Here is a 20,461-nt window from a genome sequence, read left to right on the forward strand (position 1 = left end):
TTCATGGGCATGTTGTCATAAAACAGCCGACTGGAGGGAGCGGGGAGAATCTCAGCTCCCTGCTCTCTCCGCAACAGTCAGAGGGAGAGCGGGCTTCCAGGGCCAACCTGCAGGCTGCCGGAAAGAGAGGGCAGAGGTTGGGGTCTGCAGATGAAGCCGCCTGTTGCCCACCAATGAGTTAGAGGTTCAGTAGAATAATACATATTACATAAGAAAAAGTAAGAGAATGGCTAAGACTGCACCTTCATTTCAGGGAATTGAGACATATAATTGTCCATGATTCGCACAGCCTGGTCTGACAGCTTCTCCTCATAATCATTCCACAGAAGGTCATTATTCTGTAAAAGAGAGACCACTTATAAAAAAAGACAGTAGTATGGAGTTGCCTGTTCTAGATATTTCTAAGGTTTTTCACAATTGATTTGTTATTTACCTCAACCCTTGTTTTTTGTGTAAAACAGATAATAGCATGACGTTATCTATAACACTGTAACGCCTTATTCATTACAGTAAATATATGCAAAAAAATGTCAGTAATTAACCTAATTTGCATAGGGTTAACATCACATTATTTCAGGAGAGAGATAGAGAGAGAGAGAGATGAGAAGGCTCATTTACTTCTATACTTCCACACTGGGAAATAGCAGACGAACACTGGGGATAGGAGAGAGTTCACTGACTGACAGCACATACTGAATATTATATATATATATATATATATATACATATATATATATATATATATATATATATATATATGTATATATATGTGTGTATGCTGTGCTTTAGTATTGTAGTGATTGCTTTAGATCAGTATTAATAATTTCTAATTGCAAAAGAGCTTATACTCTAGTATTCTCACATTTTCAGAGGGCCCTCGCGTCTGTAGAAATATCTTTCAGTAGGACGAGTTGAATGAAAACAAATATGAGGCTTTGAACAGAGCTGAGAGGCTGGTAAAAGCAAGGAGAAGATGGGTAATATATTTTGGTTGGACCAGACAATTAGTGTCTCAGGCCACGGGCATGGTCAGCGCTTAGACGCTCGACAGTGAGCCACTGCAGCCGCAATGAGAGCGGCTTTAGCAGGGGCTCGCACACGCTTCCGCAGGCGTGCGGAAGCGTGCTGACTCTCACCCGACAGTGACATTTTAGATTGAGCGCTGAGTCCGCTCACGTGACCTCCAAAGCAACCAATGAGGAGAGGTGAGTGGAGCAGGGGGAGAGATGTGGACGGGAGCGGGGTGAGTTGTTGCATGGGGGGGGGGGGAAGAGAAGAAGTGTCCCAATGGGACGGGGAAGAGACTGCTGCCAGCGGGGGGGAGTGTCCCAAGTACCGCCCCGCCTTCCGGCCGCCTTGCAAGCGCGCTCACTGCCTCACCAGCCAGGCCAGACAAAAGCTCCTGCTTGTGCTGGCCAGGCACAGCGTGAGCGTGCCTCAGCATGAGAGGCAGGAGTATGGACACGGCCATAGAAAAAACAAGAATAAACTCTAGTGATACTACTGAAATTATAATATTGATTAGGAGTTGTTGCCCAAATGCATGTTGATGATAATCAGATAGCAACGAGTAGTGTATATGTTTGACTGCTTTCATATATTTCTCTGTAACCACTTTTTCCATCCTGTGATTTCCCTGCTTGTGAGAGGCAGAATACATTTTACACTGAAACAAAGCTTTGTTGGCTTATTTATTGTCGAGCCTTTAGAAATATTACATTGAACTGACTTCTAACTCCTTATACAAACCCCTAATGGACTGGTTGTATCGGCATCCAGATTGCCAATTGATTGATTAATGCTAATAATAGAAAAAAGTATCCATCTCTGACAAACACACCTGTGATACCTGGGAAATATGCTCATCTCAATTATTTGAATATATTTTAAATATTTCGATTTTCACGTTTCTCAGGTGTGATCACAGGTATTTTCTATGAGGCCTTGGTGCAGTCAGCGCCCACACCCAAGTTCCCACGACCATGTTGTTCCCTGGCATCCTTCCTCACTTGTGCCCACACTGAAGCTACATTGGCCATCTGGGTTACTGGCACCCTGCCTATAAAAGGGCAGGACTTCCTCTAGGAAGCTGTCAGAGCATGGTTCCAGTTTGTTCCTGTCAGACTCCTGCATTCTTGTTCGTTTCCACACAGCCTTGATTCCAGCCTGTGACCCCCTGTGACCACCCCGACTACTCTATTCTCAATTCAGGACTCAATCTCATGGTTCAGGTCGGTGATTTATATCCTTCCTCAGCCCTGTGAGGCGCTTCCTGTCTAAAGACTACCATCTTTACATCTTCCCATGTGGACTATAGGCTCATCTATATGGAAGTATACAGCAGAGACTGCGACTATTCTAACACAAACCAGTGGCAATCGCCAAAAAGACCCAGGTATATTCTGGATACATGCCTTAAACTTGCCTTAAACTAGCCCCAGCATTTCTGCATTGATTAATGGCCCATCAGATTAACAGCGGGGGTCCCTGGCAGTCCCATTCAAATTGAATGGGACTGCCAGGGACCCTTGCTGTGTTAATCCTATGGGTCATTAGTTAATGCAGAAATGCCTTAAACTTGCCTTAAACTAGCCCAGCACATATCCAGAATGTAACCCGGCTAGTTTAAGGCAAGCTTTAGAATAGTCGTGGTCTCGTCTGTATAAGAAAATTTTCCCTCCCATAAATTGGCCTCTCGCCTTCCCTGCCCACTGCCCCCCATTTCAGGGTCTGGGTGGGCGTAACTCTATAGTTAGGTGCATGCAAGACTTATGAAAGATAAAGCATTACACACATATATCCTGCTACATTGTTGTAATGCTTTACCTTTTACAGTCTTGCCTGCACTAGTAGTACTTGATCAAAATTTGGACAAGGAATTCAGCATAGATACAATACACGAGTGTGTTGGCATGCTTCATTCACCTTAATGTGGCTAAGCTGCAGACAAGCAGATGACATGCTTGTCTAGTGTCTGTAGTGACAAGCAGATGATGAGCACCCGGTGGGCATGTCATTTTTAGTTTTTCTAATAATAAAATAGAAATCTAAACATGCCACTCAAAGACAGCTGATAAATCTTTTTGGACATATCATTTTGCGCGTGGTCACTAATTCCGTATTGTTAGGCTGGTTGTGATACAAACCAAATACACGGTTTAGTGGATATAAAAGGGACCCTCTCTGCCTAAGTACAGATGTAGCCACCGTTATTGCTCCCGCTGGCACTTGCAGTTGGGCACAACCAGCACCGCTAGTGGGAGCAACTGCCCTGGTAAATGCATTAGTCGTGTGCAAAAAAAGGACAGGGCTATCGCACCAGTATTTGCTAGTCGCCCAACATACCACTTCAATTGTAAGCTCTGCTGAACAGGGATTCTCTTTCCTTATGTTCCACTTATTGTTTTCAAATTCCCTATAATGTGTATTTTGTAAAGTGATGTGTACTTTGTGCACACTATATAAATAAATACCTACATAAAACATATCATATATATTGGGTTGTACCAAAAAGTGGTTTCTAATACTTTACCTCTACAATTGCTTCTAGATCATTATATCCATCCCATTCTGGTCTGTAAATTTCTTGCAGTGTTTCTGATAATCTCTTGGAACTTTCGTGCATTGCTGGAAAAAAAACAATTGGATACATGAAATTGTTGGTATTCTTCCAAATACCAGTAAATGCACCATGAGTATGGGCAGTGCAGATCGTGCTGTTTACTCTTTCATTAACCCTTCCTAGAATTGAAAATATATGATAGTATAGGTAAACACTTAATATTATCTGTTATTTTCAGCAAATTATTACCCCCTAAATGAAGAATAGGTGAACTCATTTCTGTTGTGTCTGGAATACCTGGAGCAGCAAACAATAGAACAAAGGTTTCCATGGGAATTCGAAAGGAGGCATGACAGATAGCACCATTTAAAATCATACTGTATTTACTATGTGGTAAGGCACAAACAGCTCATTACTGTGCCTTATAGCTTAACACTGCTTAGTAAATACAGTACGGGTCAAAATGCCAAAGTAATGTTACTGATTAATCGTTTATTTACATATTAGGTCAAAATTATTACCTGCCACTTTTAATTTCTTATCTATTTTATTATAAACGCCTTTTATATTTGATGGAATGTAAAGGGTTCTGACACTTAATTGTTGATTTAAAATGTTTGTAATTGATGTGTTTTTGTTTGAAATGGTAGTAACATTACTAAAACACAGTTTGGGTATGGATTGTCCTACCTTTCACAGCACTGAAGACTGCCTTCAAATCCTTGTATAATTTATTCCCTTCATTCTGAAAAAAAGGGGACACGTTTTTTTTTTCTATTCCTGAGTATTTGGCTTCCTGGATATTTGAGTCTTTAGTAGGCAACTGTATTGTAGAAAGAGTGACTTGATGAAAATGTTTTTGGGGTATTTATTAAGCTAGATTAGTGTTTTTCAACAGGGGTTCCCCAGGCATCCATAAAGGGTTCCCTGCAGTTTTCAGGTAATTTGAGAATTGTACCAAACACAGAAGAATTTACAATGCATCTGATCTCAGACACGCTATTCGTGATGGTTGAGGTTCCTTACAATGCATCCGATCTCAGACGTGCTAGTAGAGAGGGTTGGGGTTCCTTAAAATGCATCTGATCTCAGACACACTAGTAAAGGGAGTTGCGGTTCCACAGAATTTCACAATATAATTATAGGATTCCTTAACTAAAAAAAAGTTGAAAACCACTGAGCTAGATACATAGTAGCTCTAAAATTGACAACAAAAGAGGCATTCTGAACACGACTCTCTCTATGGCCCTGTTTTACTCTTCCTGCTTCTTTGATAGGCCTATTTTAACTGGTTAAAACTGAATGCTGTTTCTCTAAAGCCGGACAATCTAATTGGTCCTGGAACCAAATGAGAAAATAAATAACCAGACAAACAAGCAAATAAAACTAGTGCACTGAAAAATAAATGTGCAGCAAAAAAGGAATGTAAGAGTAAAAGAATCAAAATGGGGGATTACCGAGCCGAGCATCCCACCTGACGTCCACTGGAAGGCATACGCTGAATCCATTGCAGTTCACTTGGCGTGGGTGTAGTCTAAGTATTCTTCAAATGGTCAGGGGAGCACCAGTGTTCACATCGGAGTCATGGAAAAAACAATAAAAGACAACATGGTGTGGTACAATTTCAACCAGAATGATGTAAGTAAGTGTTAGATATTACACCCACACTTTCCTCCTTCTTATTAAAGCAGTACAGAGACGCTTCTCTCTCTGATTAGAGCTGTGGATCAGGAACTTCTCACATGGAATCCCTTTTAGTAATAGAATCCTTCCCATCCATTGTATGTATCCAAAAAATAAAGAAATACCAATTGCGCAGTATATCTCAATAATTATATTCAAAGATAGAACATTAAAAGCACATATGGATGTACACTCACATTTTGTACATTACATCTATTCGTGGTACGAAATACCGACTCCTCTCAGTCAGTGTTTGGCCGGTACACACGCTGTGAAGCTTACTTCCGCGTCTCGGCTCTCATCTACGTCACTTCCGGTTGGGTGAAGTTGAGGGCGGAAGGGCTGTGTAGAGGAATCCCCGGCTGTCAGGACTTCGCGTCACAAAAGCACTCTAATTCAACGCGTTTCGTCGTTACGACTTCTTCAGGAATCTAATTTGCTTTACTCCTCACCCCACTATTTATAGGCATGATGGTACTAATTGGCTCAATTAAGCAATCGATTGAAATTTATTACATGAAAATTGACAATGAGTTTATATAATGGAAAATGAATTTACACTCACTACTCCATCCATAGTAGTGGTCCGAAATACTTTTAAATGAAAGTGTACATGAATAGCAATATTTTAATAAAACACAAACAATTGAAAAATTAAAAATTAGAGTCATATAATTGACTAATCACATATTTACTACAAATATTTCTATCTAATATTCCTACTCTATACTCCTAGAAAAGACAACAAGGGAAAAAGTATATTGTTAATACATTTGAAATGAACATTGACTGTAAACATTTGTTAAAAAATGGCAGTTTGTTATATGAATGCTCCTATATCTATACAGAAGTGATGAAACTTTACTTGAGGAGCAAGTTGAATTTATTTTGAAGTCCATTATGTTCATTTTGGAAAATAACTATTTTTATTTCATTGATGATTATTATTTACAGCTGTGTGGCATCGCCATGGGGACCAGATTTGCCCCGAGCTATGCAAATTTGTTTATGGGCATTGGGAACTTAATTCCATATGGTCCAATCATGAGCTCGGTGCAAATCTGGTCCTCTGGGGATTCCTCTACACAGCCCTTCCGCCCTCAACTTCACCCAACCGGAAGTGACGTAGATGAGAGCCGAGACGCGGAAGTAAGCTTCACAGGGTGTGTACCGGCCAAACACTGACTGAGAGGAGTCGGTATTTCGTACCACGAATAGATGTAATGTACAAAATGTGAGTGTACAGCCATATGTGCTTTTAATGTTCTATCTTTGAATATAATTATTGAGATATACTGCGCAATTGGTATTTCTTTATTTTTTGGATACATACAATGGATGGGAAGGATTCTATTACTAAAAGGGGTTCCATGTGAGAAGTTCTTGATCCACAGCTCTAATCAGAGAGAGAAGCGTCTCTGTACTGCTTTAATAAGAAGGAGGAAAGAGAAGGAGGAAAGTGTGGGTGTAATATCTAACACTTACTTACATCATTCTGGTTGAAATTGTACCACACCATGTTGTCTTTTATTGTTTTTTCCATGACTCCGATGTGAACACTGGTGCTCCCCTGACCATTTGAAGAATACTTGGATTCACCAGACTAAAGAACAGTCTTTCTAGGGGTTTTTTGAGTCGCTTTTCAATTATCACATGCACTGGGTGGTGTGAAGTTTATATGTCACAATTTTAATTTAATTTTATTAATTGATCACAGTTCACTATATTATAAAGTCACCATTATATTTATTTATATATATATATTCTACACATATTAGGATTAAGTAAGCGCCGGGAAACAATCTTTTCTTTTGTGGGTGTGGTCTGCCTGGATACAGGAGTGCACTAGTGCCCGGAACATGCCACAATGTTCATTGGGACTTACCCTTCCAAACACTGCTTCCTGGTCTTGTAAATAACCAGCTTGGGTAATGCCAAGAGCAAATTGGTGAGGAAGTCCCCTGGCTTATTCTTCTGTGACACTGGGCACCCGAAAATAAATAGGTGGCATGGGACGGGGAAAATGCATTTAGAGGGGTTGCAGTCTGGCGCAACTAAAATAAATATAATATGTGATTGTTCCAAGTAGCCTCTCATGCTGATTGCACCATGGAGGATTCTGAAACTCAGATTCTCTTGTTCGCGTGAGCTGGTAGCACCACCTCTAGATAGTATCAGGGCAGGCAACAAGGGCAAAGTAGTGCTCTATATGGAGCACAAGATAGTACAGTCTCTTCCTCGAAATGCCACTGTGGATGAAATGAGGCTTCACCCTTGTTTTAGGAGAACATTATACAGAGACTGTTTATTCAAGTAGGAACAGAACCATAAGCTGTTCCTCTGCAAAAGCTCTCTGTACGCAGGCAGAAGATTTCAGTGTTTTGTATAGTTTCACACAGTTAGAAGGTGGGCTTTTCCACTGATAAGTAGGATCCAGTAGAAAAAGCCTTATGGTTAGATAAGAAGAAACTAGTTATAGCAGGTTCTGAGAATAGCAGACCCTGAAAGTAGGTGAAAGGGGAATAAAGTATATTTCTTTTTCACATACAGTTGTGTGAAAAAGAAAGCACACCCTCTTTGAATTCCATGGGTTTACATATCAGGACATAATAACAATCATCTGTTCCTTAGCAGTTCTTAAAATTAGGTAAATACAGCCTCAGATGAACAACAACACATGACATATTACACCGTGTCATGATTTATTTAACAAAAATAAAGCCAAAATTAAGGAGCCATGTGTGAAAAACTAATTATGATTCAATAGCTTGTAGAACCACCTCTAGCAGAAATAACTTGAAGTAATTGTTTTCTGTATGACTTTATCAGTCTCTCACATCGTTGTGGAGGAATTTTGGCCCACTCTTCTTTACAACGTTGCTTCAGTTCATTGAGGTTTGCGGGCATCTGTTTATGCACAGCTCTCTTAAGGTCCAGCCACAGCATTTCAATCAGGTTGAGGTCTGGACTTTGACTGGGCCATTGCAACACCTTGATTCTTTTCTTTTTCAGCCATTCTGTAGTAGATTTGCTGGTGTGCTTGGGATCATTGTCCTGTTGCATGACCCAATTTCGGACAAGCTTTAGCTGTCGGACAGATGGCCTCACATTTGACTCTAGAATACTTTGGTATACAGAGGAGTTCATGGTTGAGTCAATGACTGCAAGGTACCCTGGTCCAGTGGCTGCAATACAAGCCCAAATCATCACCCCACCAACACCGTGCTTGACAGTTGGTATGAGGTGTTTGGGCTGATATGCTGTGTTTGGTTTTCGCCAAACGTGGCGCTGTGCATTATGGCCAAACATCTCCACTTTGTCTCGTCTGTCCAAAGGACATTGTTCCAGAAGTCTTGTGGTTTGTTCAGATGCAACTTTGCAAGCCTAAGCCATGCTGCCATGTTCTTTTTAGAGAGAATAGGCTTTCTCCTGGCAACCCTTCCTAACAAACCATACTTGTTCAGTCTTTTTCTAATTGTACTGTCATGAACTTTAACATTTAACATGCTAACAGAGGCCTGTAGAGTCTGAGATGTAACTTGTTTTCTTTGTAATTTCTCTGAGCATTGCACGGTCTGACCTTGGGGTGAATTTGCTGGGACGTCCACTCCTGGGAAGATTGGCAACTGTCTTGAATGTTTTCCACGGTTGAATAATCTTTCTCACTGTAGAATGATGGACTTTAAATTGTTTGGAAATGGCCTTATAACTCTTCCCAGATTGATGGGCAGCAACAATTGCTTCTCTAAGATCATTGCTGATGTCTTTCCTCCTTGGCATTTTGTTAACACACACCTGAAAGCTCCAGACCAGCAAACTGCTAAAACTTCCGCTTTGATAGAGGTGGTCACACTTGCTGATGATCAATTAATCAAGGGCATTTGATTAGCAGCACCTGTCTGCTACTTAGCATCTTAATTCCTATGGAAGCAGTAAGGGTGTACTTAGTTTTTCACACATGGCTTCTCCATTTTGGCTTTATTTTTGTTAAATCATGACATGGTGTAATATGTTGTGTTGTTGTTCATCTGAGGTTGTATTTACCTAATTTTAAGACCTGCTGAGGAACAGATGATTGTTATTATGTCCTGATATGTAAAACCATAGAATTCAAAGAGGGTGTACTTTCTTTTTCACACAACTGTACATGAATTCAGAGAAGAATGCTTTACCCATCATAGATTGCAGTAACCATTCAAGATTCTGAGACTTTATTCTACACCACAGAAACATACCGGGGACATGTCCTTCAACCTACTGGGGTTGGGGCCAGGAAGTGGCTGAGGGGGCTGCAGCGGTTTAGTTTCCATGCAAAGATCCGAAGAGGTAGGGAAAAATGGTGGGCTCTGGCTCTCCGGTCTGCAATACCCCCTTAATGAAGGTGCGTGAGCCAGGGGAAATGGTGTCATTTATCTCCTGGATTAGACGGCATGTGGCAGAGGGCAGACCCATATGGTGCACGAGCACCTCTGCCTCTAACCAGTCTCATCGCCTCTTGTCCAAAAGATCCCTGATTGGTCATTCACACCAGGATTAGTCAGGGTGGATACTGGGAGACTCCAACATTCGAGCCCCTGCTGACGGATTTAGCAGCAGGCGCTCAGCAAGGAAATCACCTCCCACCACGCCTTTCCTTTCCTTGTCACAGAGATCAGACTCCAGGCCTTAAGTGTGAGGATTTGTCTGGATCCGTGTCTGGTTTTGCTCCCTGTTCTGGTTTTTGCTGGATGAGATGTTTCTCGTGATCTCCGATTAGATGTCCTTGGAGAGAAACGGCCCTCCCTACCTCAGCAGGGTCCATTTTATTGGGCCAAGCAAAATATAACGGTGCTCGTCTGAGATCAGGAAGCGGATCTGCAGGGTTAAGGAATTGGTATATATTCACCGACCAGAGCCAAGGGACAGAGTCCAGTTACAGTTAAATTGGGTTGCAGGCTAAGGATCAAGGCAGATGGCAGAGGTGGGGTCACAGGCTGAGTTCAAGGTAGGTGGTAAAGGTGCAGAGTCTGGGTCATAGACTGAGGTAGGCAACGGGGGATTCCAGAGGCAAAAAGGCCAGGGAATATGTAGCAACAAAGATGGGACTGCAGCAGGAACAAGAACTTTGCTCGGCAACTTCCTGTAGGAAGCACAGCCTTAGGCCCCGTTCAGGGTGCTGGCTTCGGAGGGAGGGCGTGCTGCCGTGCGTGCTGCCGTGCATGCTGCCGTGAGAAACAAAGTATTCAATTTGAATACTGGTTGTCAGGGTAGCAACCGCCCTGTCTCCGAAGCCAGGAGTTGAAGCTGACTACAGTTTCAATAAACGAAAATTTCGTTTTTTGGAGCTGCAGCAGCGTCACAGGGACCTGGGCAGCCAATGAAATCATTCTTCAGAATGATTTCATGACTGCAACTTGGATACTTACCCTGCTGTGTGTAACCCCGCCCCCTCCCCAACGCTGAAAAGTCTGCTGGGGGATAAACACAGATCGCCCAGCAAACTGCAGCACTGCCTCCCTCACGCCCTCCCTCCGAGTCCTGCAGTTGGCACCCTGAACGAGGCCTTAAAGGAGGTTGCCAGGAACCAAGATAGCCGGAGCAGCCAAGTAAGAGCAAGCTTCAACAAAAGCAGGACCGGGGCGCAAAACCAGACATGGATCAAGTGGAGTCCACCCATTTAGTAGATCCCTGTAGTATGCCGGCAGCACCAAAAGGTTCCTACAGTACCTAACCCCTCAGGCTTTATCTTAAAGAGTTGCTGGTCATACCCCATATTATGCAGCAGGTGAAAATACCACTGGCATCATTGCAGAGGCAGATCTGCGAACAGGTATCTCTGCAGGCATTGGAGGATGAATGTGTGTATCTTGGAGCAGATACACACCACTCCCTGTCTGCCTTATCACAGTGGGAGAGACGCAACACCTGCAGAGACCCAATGCTTCACCATCCATTCCAGAGGAAGTCCAGTAAGTTCCTCTGGATCTCTGCGACAGGAGGAGTCCTGGATGGATTAGAGCCATTGGTTGTTGAACATTTTGTGTTTAGTGCAGCCACTTTTGTGGACTTTTACAGCACAAATAGATCTGCACTCTAACAAACATTGATGAGTACTGGACATGGTGTTTGCAATTCAAAGGTATCTCAATGATCGTTTTAACAGATTATCTGCTATGAAACCACTGTTTTGGGCCAGATCTACGAGAACCCTAAAAAGTGGACTACGAATGTAGTGAGTGACATTGTTCCTATTGAACACAAAAATACAGTTAAGCTTAGAACATGGAAGAAGTATCGATGGCATGTTAGATAATGATATATACCAACGTACATGCATCATATCAGAGACATTCACTTGGCCATATGTTTTATACGTCACTCTGCCTGTGATTTACTGCATTACCTGCTGCCGGTTGAAATTGTAAGCGCATTGCTCAAACATCTCATCTTTAGTCTCAATGGTTCTTCCCAGTTTTTGAAGAACCTAGAAAAAAGTTAAGATCCGATTAATGATTTCCATTTTAAGCTGTGATAATGACAGTAGTGGTTCTATATAACATGTCATTATGTAACAATGATGGAAGAAAAAAAAGGGGTGATGTAGAATAGCGCTAATGAGGTATTGATGAATTCTTTTTTGTCATGTAACAATGATGCTACTATTCCATTCCATCCGTTTTGAATCAAGTGACATGTCAATGCACTGTGGGTGTTTTCAGCACTAAAGAGGTTTATTTAATAGCTATTTCAATACAGATCGTTCTTCTTTTAGTCTTTCTGCAAAAACAGGCAAAAAGTATTCACCACCAATCTGCAAGAAAACACAATTCCCATATATGAAAAGAATGCAACGATTCCAAATTTGCAGTGATCAGGGTTTAATCATAAAGCAGCGTCTGGAAGTTAAAGTGGTAGGCAGTGTAAACAGTTCCTGCAAAACAGTTTGTACATTATTATTTACAAATATATATAAAAAAAAGTATATGGATCAATAATAATAAAAACTGCATCATCAAAGCAGTCATCCGCTCTACTCACCATCACAAATGTCTCCTTATTCTAAAGCACTAAAAAGCACTAAAGCACTACATGGTAACCATACAGCTAAACCTAAATACCGGTACTGGTAACGTTTCAATAAATCCCGACGAGGTGCATAAAGGAAAACAGTAATAAATATACAAAAAAGATCCCCGAAGGGTCAAAAAAGATTCCTAGTAAATTCACTCTCCGAGGGAAAGAAAGGAGAGACTATATAAGTCATAGGATACAAATATCTCATACTGTATATGGCTGTAATCAGTGTCATTGAGACTCTTCCCTTGCCCAAAATTTGGCACCTACAGAGGTGACTGACTTGGAGCTGTTCCTGCTGGCATTTTGGCCCCCATTGTAACAAAGGAAACAACTTTCTAGGTATTTTCAAGGATTTTAGGAGCTCCAGTGCTCTGTTTAGACCTCCACATATGTTATTTCAGTAAGTATCTAATGTCTCGAGACATGGGTGATTCAAACATCTGCTAAGAGATAGATTGTATGGCCAATGCTTTTGTCATGTTAGTAGACTTCGGAGGACAAAGAAATGATCTTTTGGTCAAACATTTGTCAGATATTTACCATTGCAACCCACAATCATTGACATGTTTTTGCAATGTGTGGAGAGACTTCCAGAGTTAATGAAGAAAGAGAAACCCCACAGTAGCCTTAGGGGCCTATGCTAGTAGCCTTTATAAAATGTCTCGCTTGGCCTGTTACGCGGTCAGTTTTGTCAGTGTAGTTATCACGGTATTCAGTAAGACTCTGAAGACATGCGTGTCACGGGGGACAGGTACTTACACATTTAAAACCGGGATCATATCACTGAGCAAAGCCAATAAGTAAAATACATTGTAATTTATGCTGTAGAAACAGGCAAACACACATTGAATTACAATAGACAGAAGAAAAAATACACTTACTGGGAGTTTGGGGTTGAAACACTGACTTTCCTGATTTAAATAAAGTCTGTAAAGGACAAGTTGACAGAGCGGCAGAGCCGGATCCGGGGGTGTTTGCGGCGGCCCTTTGACCGCAAACGGACCAGTGGTGCTGACGCTGGTGTAATCTATGACGGCGTCGCTGATCCTGCTTGTAACCATCTATGTGTGGAGTCCGTCGGCAGTGATTCAGATATCTTTTTGAATGCTCATCTTTATCCTGATTGTCGTAAGTAGGATTTCAATTTTGACCCTCCGGAGCAGTCAGATACTGTATCAGTCCTTTACCCGTGTGTGTGCTATATTTGCATATATTTTTTATTAAATTAGCTTTTTGCTCAGTAATTAGGTGCAGTTTTGTTTTGTGATTGTTTGTTTTTTGTTAGTTTGTTAGGTCTTGTCTGTGTAGTGTTATTAATATTTTTTAGTTTTACAGTTGTACACTATGATTGGTGTATATGTTTTTTCCCACATAGTGTGAGAGAACTTTCAAGATACCATTGGAGGTCCTCAGCTTATCGCGACTGGACATTTATACGTGGTCAGATCTAATCATTCACTTTGGATTTATCACATTGTTGTTTTTGGCGCCAGATTATTTGTTTTTCTGTATGTGTGTTATAGGTAATCTGTTTGGGTTCATTATATATTTTTCTAGGCAGCCTCACTTATATGTATAAGTTTATGGTCTCACCATTAGTGTGTAAGATCACACTATATTTTCAGTTTGTTCATTAGCGCTAGTCACTTATTTGTTCTCTTTTTTCACAACCATATTTTTTTACATGGTACAGTAATGCATGCACAATACACGGGTCCAAGAGCTGACACTCTAGGACCCCCAAAACACAGTTCAGGGGCAACCAAGTGAGCTTAACCTTTATTATAAAGCCTGGTTACCCCCTCACCGTCACAATGGGATAGCAAAATGACCAAAACTTACGAGGAGCAGCGATGTGATATAACTTCTCTCAAAAGTTCTCACACGGGCGATCTACAGCTATCTGGCCCAGCTGCATAGAGAGCTGCACAAAGAGAGTCTCCTCTCCCTGCACATACCTCACCAGCGATCGCAGGGTTTTACTAACAATTTTAATACTAGTGTACGTGAGTAGGGGGTCTTGGAGCAAAACCGCATTGATTTCAGGTCTGGGGACCCTCTGATTCCCGAGATACAGGCCCGTTATGCAATTCTTTTGCTGTCTTGGTGTATGAATAATTTTATTCATGTGTAGTTGACGCTTTTTAGTTCTTTTATTCTTGTGGTGTTTAGGTGCTTGTTTATTTCTTTAATTGAAGGCCTAAACACCCACCATTGGCGTTCAATCCGATGCAGGAAAAATGCTTTTTTTTCTAAGTCCCTGTCTCGCCACCTTCTCACCAGCTTCACGCCAACTTTTTCTGGCGAGAGGATTTGGGATAAAATCTCTACTAGAATTGCATGATTTTCCAAAAATAAGGGGCTTATTGTGGCACACCTGGTGGCGAGTTTGGACCAGAGCCAAAAACGGCGATAAAATGCTTTTGCCGCCCACTTTGAGGCTTTCTGAATAGCTGTACTGTAGCTTTTTTTGGCCGGTAACTGATAAAAAAAGCTTGATTCATAGGTTATGAAGTGGGTTATGAAGGCTATTAGCACAAGCCCCTTAGGGGCCTATTCATAAAGCAGTGATAAGTGGTTTTAAGTGCGATAAATGCCCTTTAAGTGCGACAAATGCCTGCTCTGCTATTCACAAAGCAGTGATAACAGTGCAGTATTGCGCTACAATGGCTTTTTATAACCCATAAAGTCAGTGAATAAAAAGTCGTACGATAGGCCCAAAAATGGCACACCATTTCTTTTCACCAGCCAAAGGCTGGCACAAAAGAGGTGGAAAAATGATGATCCAGGGCACAAACGGATTTCCAAAAATAATTTTTAATGTATCATAACAGCGCCAAAGTACGACGTTTCGTCCTTCTAAGAGGACTTTTTCAAGTGACTGGCATGTAGAGAATTGAAAAAGATCCAGTATAAATAGCCAATAAATATGTGAATAAACTTAAAATAATCACGCCCCAATTATCCCACGTTGATCTCCAGCTGACTCGTTAGGCCTCCACATTACAGGTGTGTCCATTCACAATCTGGTTGCGCTGACGTCATCATGGTGGTCCTTCATCTGATGTTGCTCCTGATTGGTCCCGACATCTCGCGAGATCGGTTGACGTCATCATAGGTAGCTCAGGTCCTCTGCCTGTTGCTTCGCGCATGCGCATTATTATTGCGCATCATCCGGTCGCACTGTTGTCATTCTATTTGTTCTTCCTTCATGTGGCTCCTGATTGGTCCCGACATCTCGCGAGACTGGTTGACGTCATCGTGGGTGGATCCGGTCCCCTCTCTTCACATCTGATTGTTGCCGTCTGTCCGTTTCTTCGCGCATCCGCAGTATTATAGCGCATTGCTGTGTTTCCCTCTGGTATCCTAAATTGGATGTATGGGGGGTGCAGATCCAGGCATACCTTTGGATCACCGTAGATGAGGAGTATGGTCATCACATAGTGGGAGGGAAAAGGAATCGTCAGTGAGATAATATATACAGTGCCACTATATCCCAATGAATGAAAAACATTAAACTATTAAAATATGGAAGGCTTATTTATTTTTCTTACGACGTTTGTTTCTTGTTCTTAAGAGGTTACCTGTAATCTTACTAGGTGCTCAAAATGATGGGGAGATCAACAGCAGCAGCAATGATAAAATTTGATGTTCTGTGGGTGAAAAAAACATATCTATTTTCCTATCAACGGCTATCTAGGAAGCAATTCAGGGACAAAAAATCATTAAGTCCTCTAGGGAAGACTGTGTCCAGAGTAAATTCCAGAACGCTTCCCTTTGCAGTAAGGATTTATCTTTTTCAGAGCCTAGAAATGATTTTTGCATTTGTTCAATCCCCATTATTTTCAATGAGGCCACAGTATGTTTGTATTCTGTTCAGTGTGTAATTAATACGGTATCTTCTTCCCATTAATTTTGCTGCGATGTTCTATGAACCTAGTCTTTAACATACGGCTGGTCTTGCCAGTGGGCAAAGGGAAGCGTATAATCATCACCCCTCCACCACCGTGCTTGACAGTTGGTATGAGGTGTTTGTGCTGATATGCTGTGTTTGGTTTTTGCCAAATGTGGCGCTGTGCATTGTGGCCAAACATCTCCACTTTGGTCTCTTCTGTCCAAAGGACATTGTTCCAGAAGTCTTGTGGTTTGTTCAGATGCAACTTTGCAAACCTAAGCCGTGCTGCCATGTTCTTTTTAAAGAGAAGAGGCTTTCTCCTGGCAACCCTTCCAAACAAACCATACTTGTTCAGTCTTTTTCTAATTGTACTGTCTTGAACTTTAACATTTAACATGCTAACTGAGGCCTGTAGAGTCTGAGATGTAACTTGTTTTTTTTGCAATTTCTCTAAGCATTGCACGTTCTGACCTTGGGGCGAATTTGCTGGGACGTCCACTACTGGGACGATTGGCAATTGTCTTGATTGTTTTCCACTTTGAATAATCTTTCTCACTGTAGAATGATGGACTTTAATACATTGTTTGGAAATGGCCTTATAACCCTTCCCAGATTAATGGGCAGCGACAATTGCTTCTCTAAGATTAGTGCTGATGTCTTTCCTCCTTGGCATTGTGTTAACACACACATGAATAATCCAGACCAGCAAACTGCTAAAACGTCAGCTTTTATAGAGGTTGTCACACTTGCTGATGATCAATTAATCAAGGGCATTTGATTAGCAGCACCTGTCTGCTACTTAGCAACTTAATTCCTATGGAAGCAGTAAGGGTGTACTTTGTTTTTCACACATAGCTTCTCCATTTTGGCTTTATTTTTGTTAAATAAATCATGACACGGTGTAATATGTTGTGTTGTTCATCTGAGGTTGTATTTACATAATTTTAAGACCTGGTGAGGAACAGATGATTGTTATTATGTCCTGATATGTTAAACCATATAATTCAAAGAGGGTGTACTTTCTTTTTCACACAACTGTATGTATAGCCCTAAAGGGGCATACATAAATACATTGGCAATCAATGGGCAATGAAAAAAAAAAATACAATGAAAAAATCTGCAAAATAAAAATAACATACATTTAATGTTTTTTCTTACCTTTAGATGTCTTCACCCTCCGATTCCCGTGGTCTCAGGAATCATTTGGGGCAGATCAACTCAGTGTTCTGACGCTCCTACATACTATACATTTCAATGTCTTCAATCCTACCACTTGTCAATAACACACTCTATATATAGATTTATATAAGTGTCTCATCAGGGTCCTCAACGTAGATAAATGCATTCTATCATTACTGTAGATGCTATGCCTTAACATCAGTGCTTATGTGAAACTTACAAATAATATCAGCATACATTCATGTCTTCAGAAAATTATTAACTAAGGTACTTTTGGAATAACACTATTCTATCTTGTACCCACATAATTGGTGCCATAGGTATTCCTTTTAAAAATATGTCCCTTAATAATATGCCCACTCAAAGCGGACACCAATTGTAACTGACGCCTTTTTGATTGGTCACTAAGGTATCACGCCTCCTCCACAGTGTGTATATATACTCACCTACGCGATCAGTGTTTTAGACACCTCCCCCCTGAAGAAGCGTGGCATACACGCGAAATGCGCGTCGACGAGTAGGACGTCACAGGCAGTGACGTCATCGGAGTGGCGACATTCTCTCTTGTACACACGGCTCGTATACTGATTCCTTTTTCTTTTTCCATGTAAATTACGGTCCGCCATTATAGACTGTATATAATACTGTGTGGAATTTGACTTGTCTGAACATTAACTTTGCGTCTGCTATATTACTTATCAGTCATCAGCAGTATACTTAACTTCTAATAAGGGTGCTATATATGATACTATGCTTGGCATTTGACTTCTTTGAGTATTAACTCCTTGTAGAAAATTGTATTGAGCGTGCTGTCTCTCCAAACGACCCCCCTCTCACGGCTACCCGGTGTCACCCCGCAGCTCCCAATCTCCCGTGATCAGCGGGGCATAATCAGCAATACAAAAAACAAAAATAGGAGTGCATGAAAGTGAAACCAAAAGAAACCAGATGTAGGCCAACGCTCACAGAGGTATGCAAGGGAGACTGGTTATGGTGAAATTAAATAAGGCTTTTATTGCGCCTGTTTCCTTAACATCAGGAAACCATCCAAACAAGGGGTAAACAAAGCTTCTATTCACTTGGGAGTATTTCTAGGGAAATACTATGCAGTCCACAACTCCCTTTAGATAAGCATGTCTCCCAGCCCCAAACATATATCATGAAATGAGCAGATATAAAAAGTCTTATAAATGAAAGTCTTATCTGTTCCTGGTGGTTTGGAGGGAAAAACTTCTCTGTTCCTGGTTGCTACCTTTTCTTCAGGGTTTTGTCAGCATTCAGGTTTAGAAGTTTCCCCTGTGTTTTGCAAGCAGCCTCTTCTGGTAGACTCAAGACGTCTGTCCCCATGTCAGTCTCACAAGTTGTGAGAGTAAGGGACAATCTCCTTCCTGTCTCAAAAGACAGGCTTTTCTAAGAAGCTAATCAGGCAGGTGGTGTTGGATAATTGACTACCAGCATTTAACCACCACACTGCTGGATTAGAGGCACATTCCCTGAACAGGCATAACTACTCTGTTACACCAGAATTAATACATATATTTTTATCATGAAAAATCATTCATCATACAAAAAATACACATAATACAATAATATATTAATAACCTTGTCTAAAATGACACAAATAAATTATACACGAGCCCTAGCCACAAAGGAATGAGGGATGTAAACACCCAGATGCACAACCCTAGTTGTAACAGGGAAGGAGAGGTGCTAGGAAAGCAAGATGTTATGAGAAAACAGACCTTAAGCACGAAAATTCCCCTTTGTGCTCCTCGTGGCAGGCAGGGCTCCACCAGCTACACAAGCTGACCGTCGTCACGGCCGTGCGTTGCTGCGTAATGACGTCACCAAGGCTAGGGCTCGTGTATAATTTATTTGTGTCATTTTAGACAAGGTTATTAATATATTATTGTTTTATGTGTATTTTTTGTATGATGACTGATTTTTCATGATAAAAATATAGTATTAATTCTGGTTTCTTTTGGTTTCACTTTCATGCGCTCCTATTTTGGTTTTTAGTATTAACTCCTTGCCTGCTATATTATTTATCAGTCACCAGCAGTGTATTTAACAACTAATAAGGGTACAGTCGCTCTAGGGGATTAATACCCTCTGTGTGCTCTAATTTTTCTTGATTACTTTACCATATGTCGCAGTAGATCTAATGGGGACTATCATACACATCTGAAACTATACCACTATGTTCCTGTAAGATGTTTAGATAGACACTAATACCCTATCTACTTACTTCTCTACGGGGACCTTTTAACCGTTATTACCTTTATTATTATTTTCTACTGTTTTCGCTTACGTGTATTGCACCTATGAAATAATTGTAATAACATTTTATTATTTTTGTTTTTAACATTTCTGATCGCTTTGGTCACTTTGACTGCCATTTCCAGACAAATTACCTGGGGGACCATTGTTGTCCGATATTCCCTTTGCCCATACGCATAGAGTGCAGCCACTGGGGATTCTTTTGATTCTACTTGAATGAACTCTATGAATTAATACCTTCCCCTACTGCACCATGCTCTCTTTTTACTAATTACTACCTACTATAGGGACATAACCTACGGAGTGCGATCCGATTCTATTCCCCTTGTGTCTGTTAATACTTTAATTCAAATGTACAACTTTTACTTTTACTTTTTATATTTACTGTAACCTCACTTATTCTCAAATTATGCACTTCCTTCCACCAGCCTCATCATGTCTCTAACTCTATTCATATTTCGCCATCTCTCCTTACTTCACCACTTCTCAGTTCACATGAACTCCTCTCTTACCTGCGCCCTCTGTCACCACACAGTTATGCCGCCTGCACTAAAACACACCCCTACAAATCATCCTCTCACATTCTCTTTCTGTCCATGCTTCTCCTCCTTGCTTCTGGGGATATCTCTCCCAATCCTGGTCCCTGCCTTATTTCTACTTGCTCTCGTCCTCGCCTCCCACATGCAACTTCTACTCCTTCTGGTGTCAACCCCTCTAACCTCATACCCATCCCCTGCCACCCTCCCTCCTCTCTCCCTTTCTCCTGTGCCCTTTGGAATGCTCGCTCCCTCTCTAACAAGTTCCTC

The 20,461-nt window shown here is 41.3% G+C and overlaps 1 protein-coding gene across 5 annotated transcripts in view; it reads right to left on the reverse strand.

The window, feature by feature from the left end:
• BIN2 (bridging integrator 2) overlaps window positions 1–20,461 on the reverse strand; it is a 63,002-nt gene that overhangs the window by 24,546 nt on the left and 17,995 nt on the right. For 4 of the 5 annotated variants that reach the window (XM_075591632.1, XM_075591631.1, XM_075591629.1 and 1 more), the window contains exons 2-5: window positions 11,628–11,708; window positions 4,253–4,307; window positions 3,533–3,627; window positions 243–338 (exon numbers count right to left, since the gene is read on the reverse strand). In XM_075591632.1, the coding sequence (XP_075447747.1) occupies window positions 243–338; window positions 3,533–3,627; window positions 4,253–4,307; window positions 11,628–11,708 (327 nt within the window). The remainder of the gene's footprint in view (window positions 1–242; window positions 339–3,532; window positions 3,628–4,252; window positions 4,308–11,627; window positions 11,709–20,461) is intronic. The other variant, XM_075591630.1, reaches the window with a different exon arrangement.

The sequence above is a fragment of the Ascaphus truei genome, chromosome 3 (assembly GCF_040206685.1).
Source record: "Ascaphus truei isolate aAscTru1 chromosome 3, aAscTru1.hap1, whole genome shotgun sequence".
Classification (NCBI taxonomy): domain Eukaryota; kingdom Metazoa; phylum Chordata; class Amphibia; order Anura; family Ascaphidae; genus Ascaphus; species Ascaphus truei.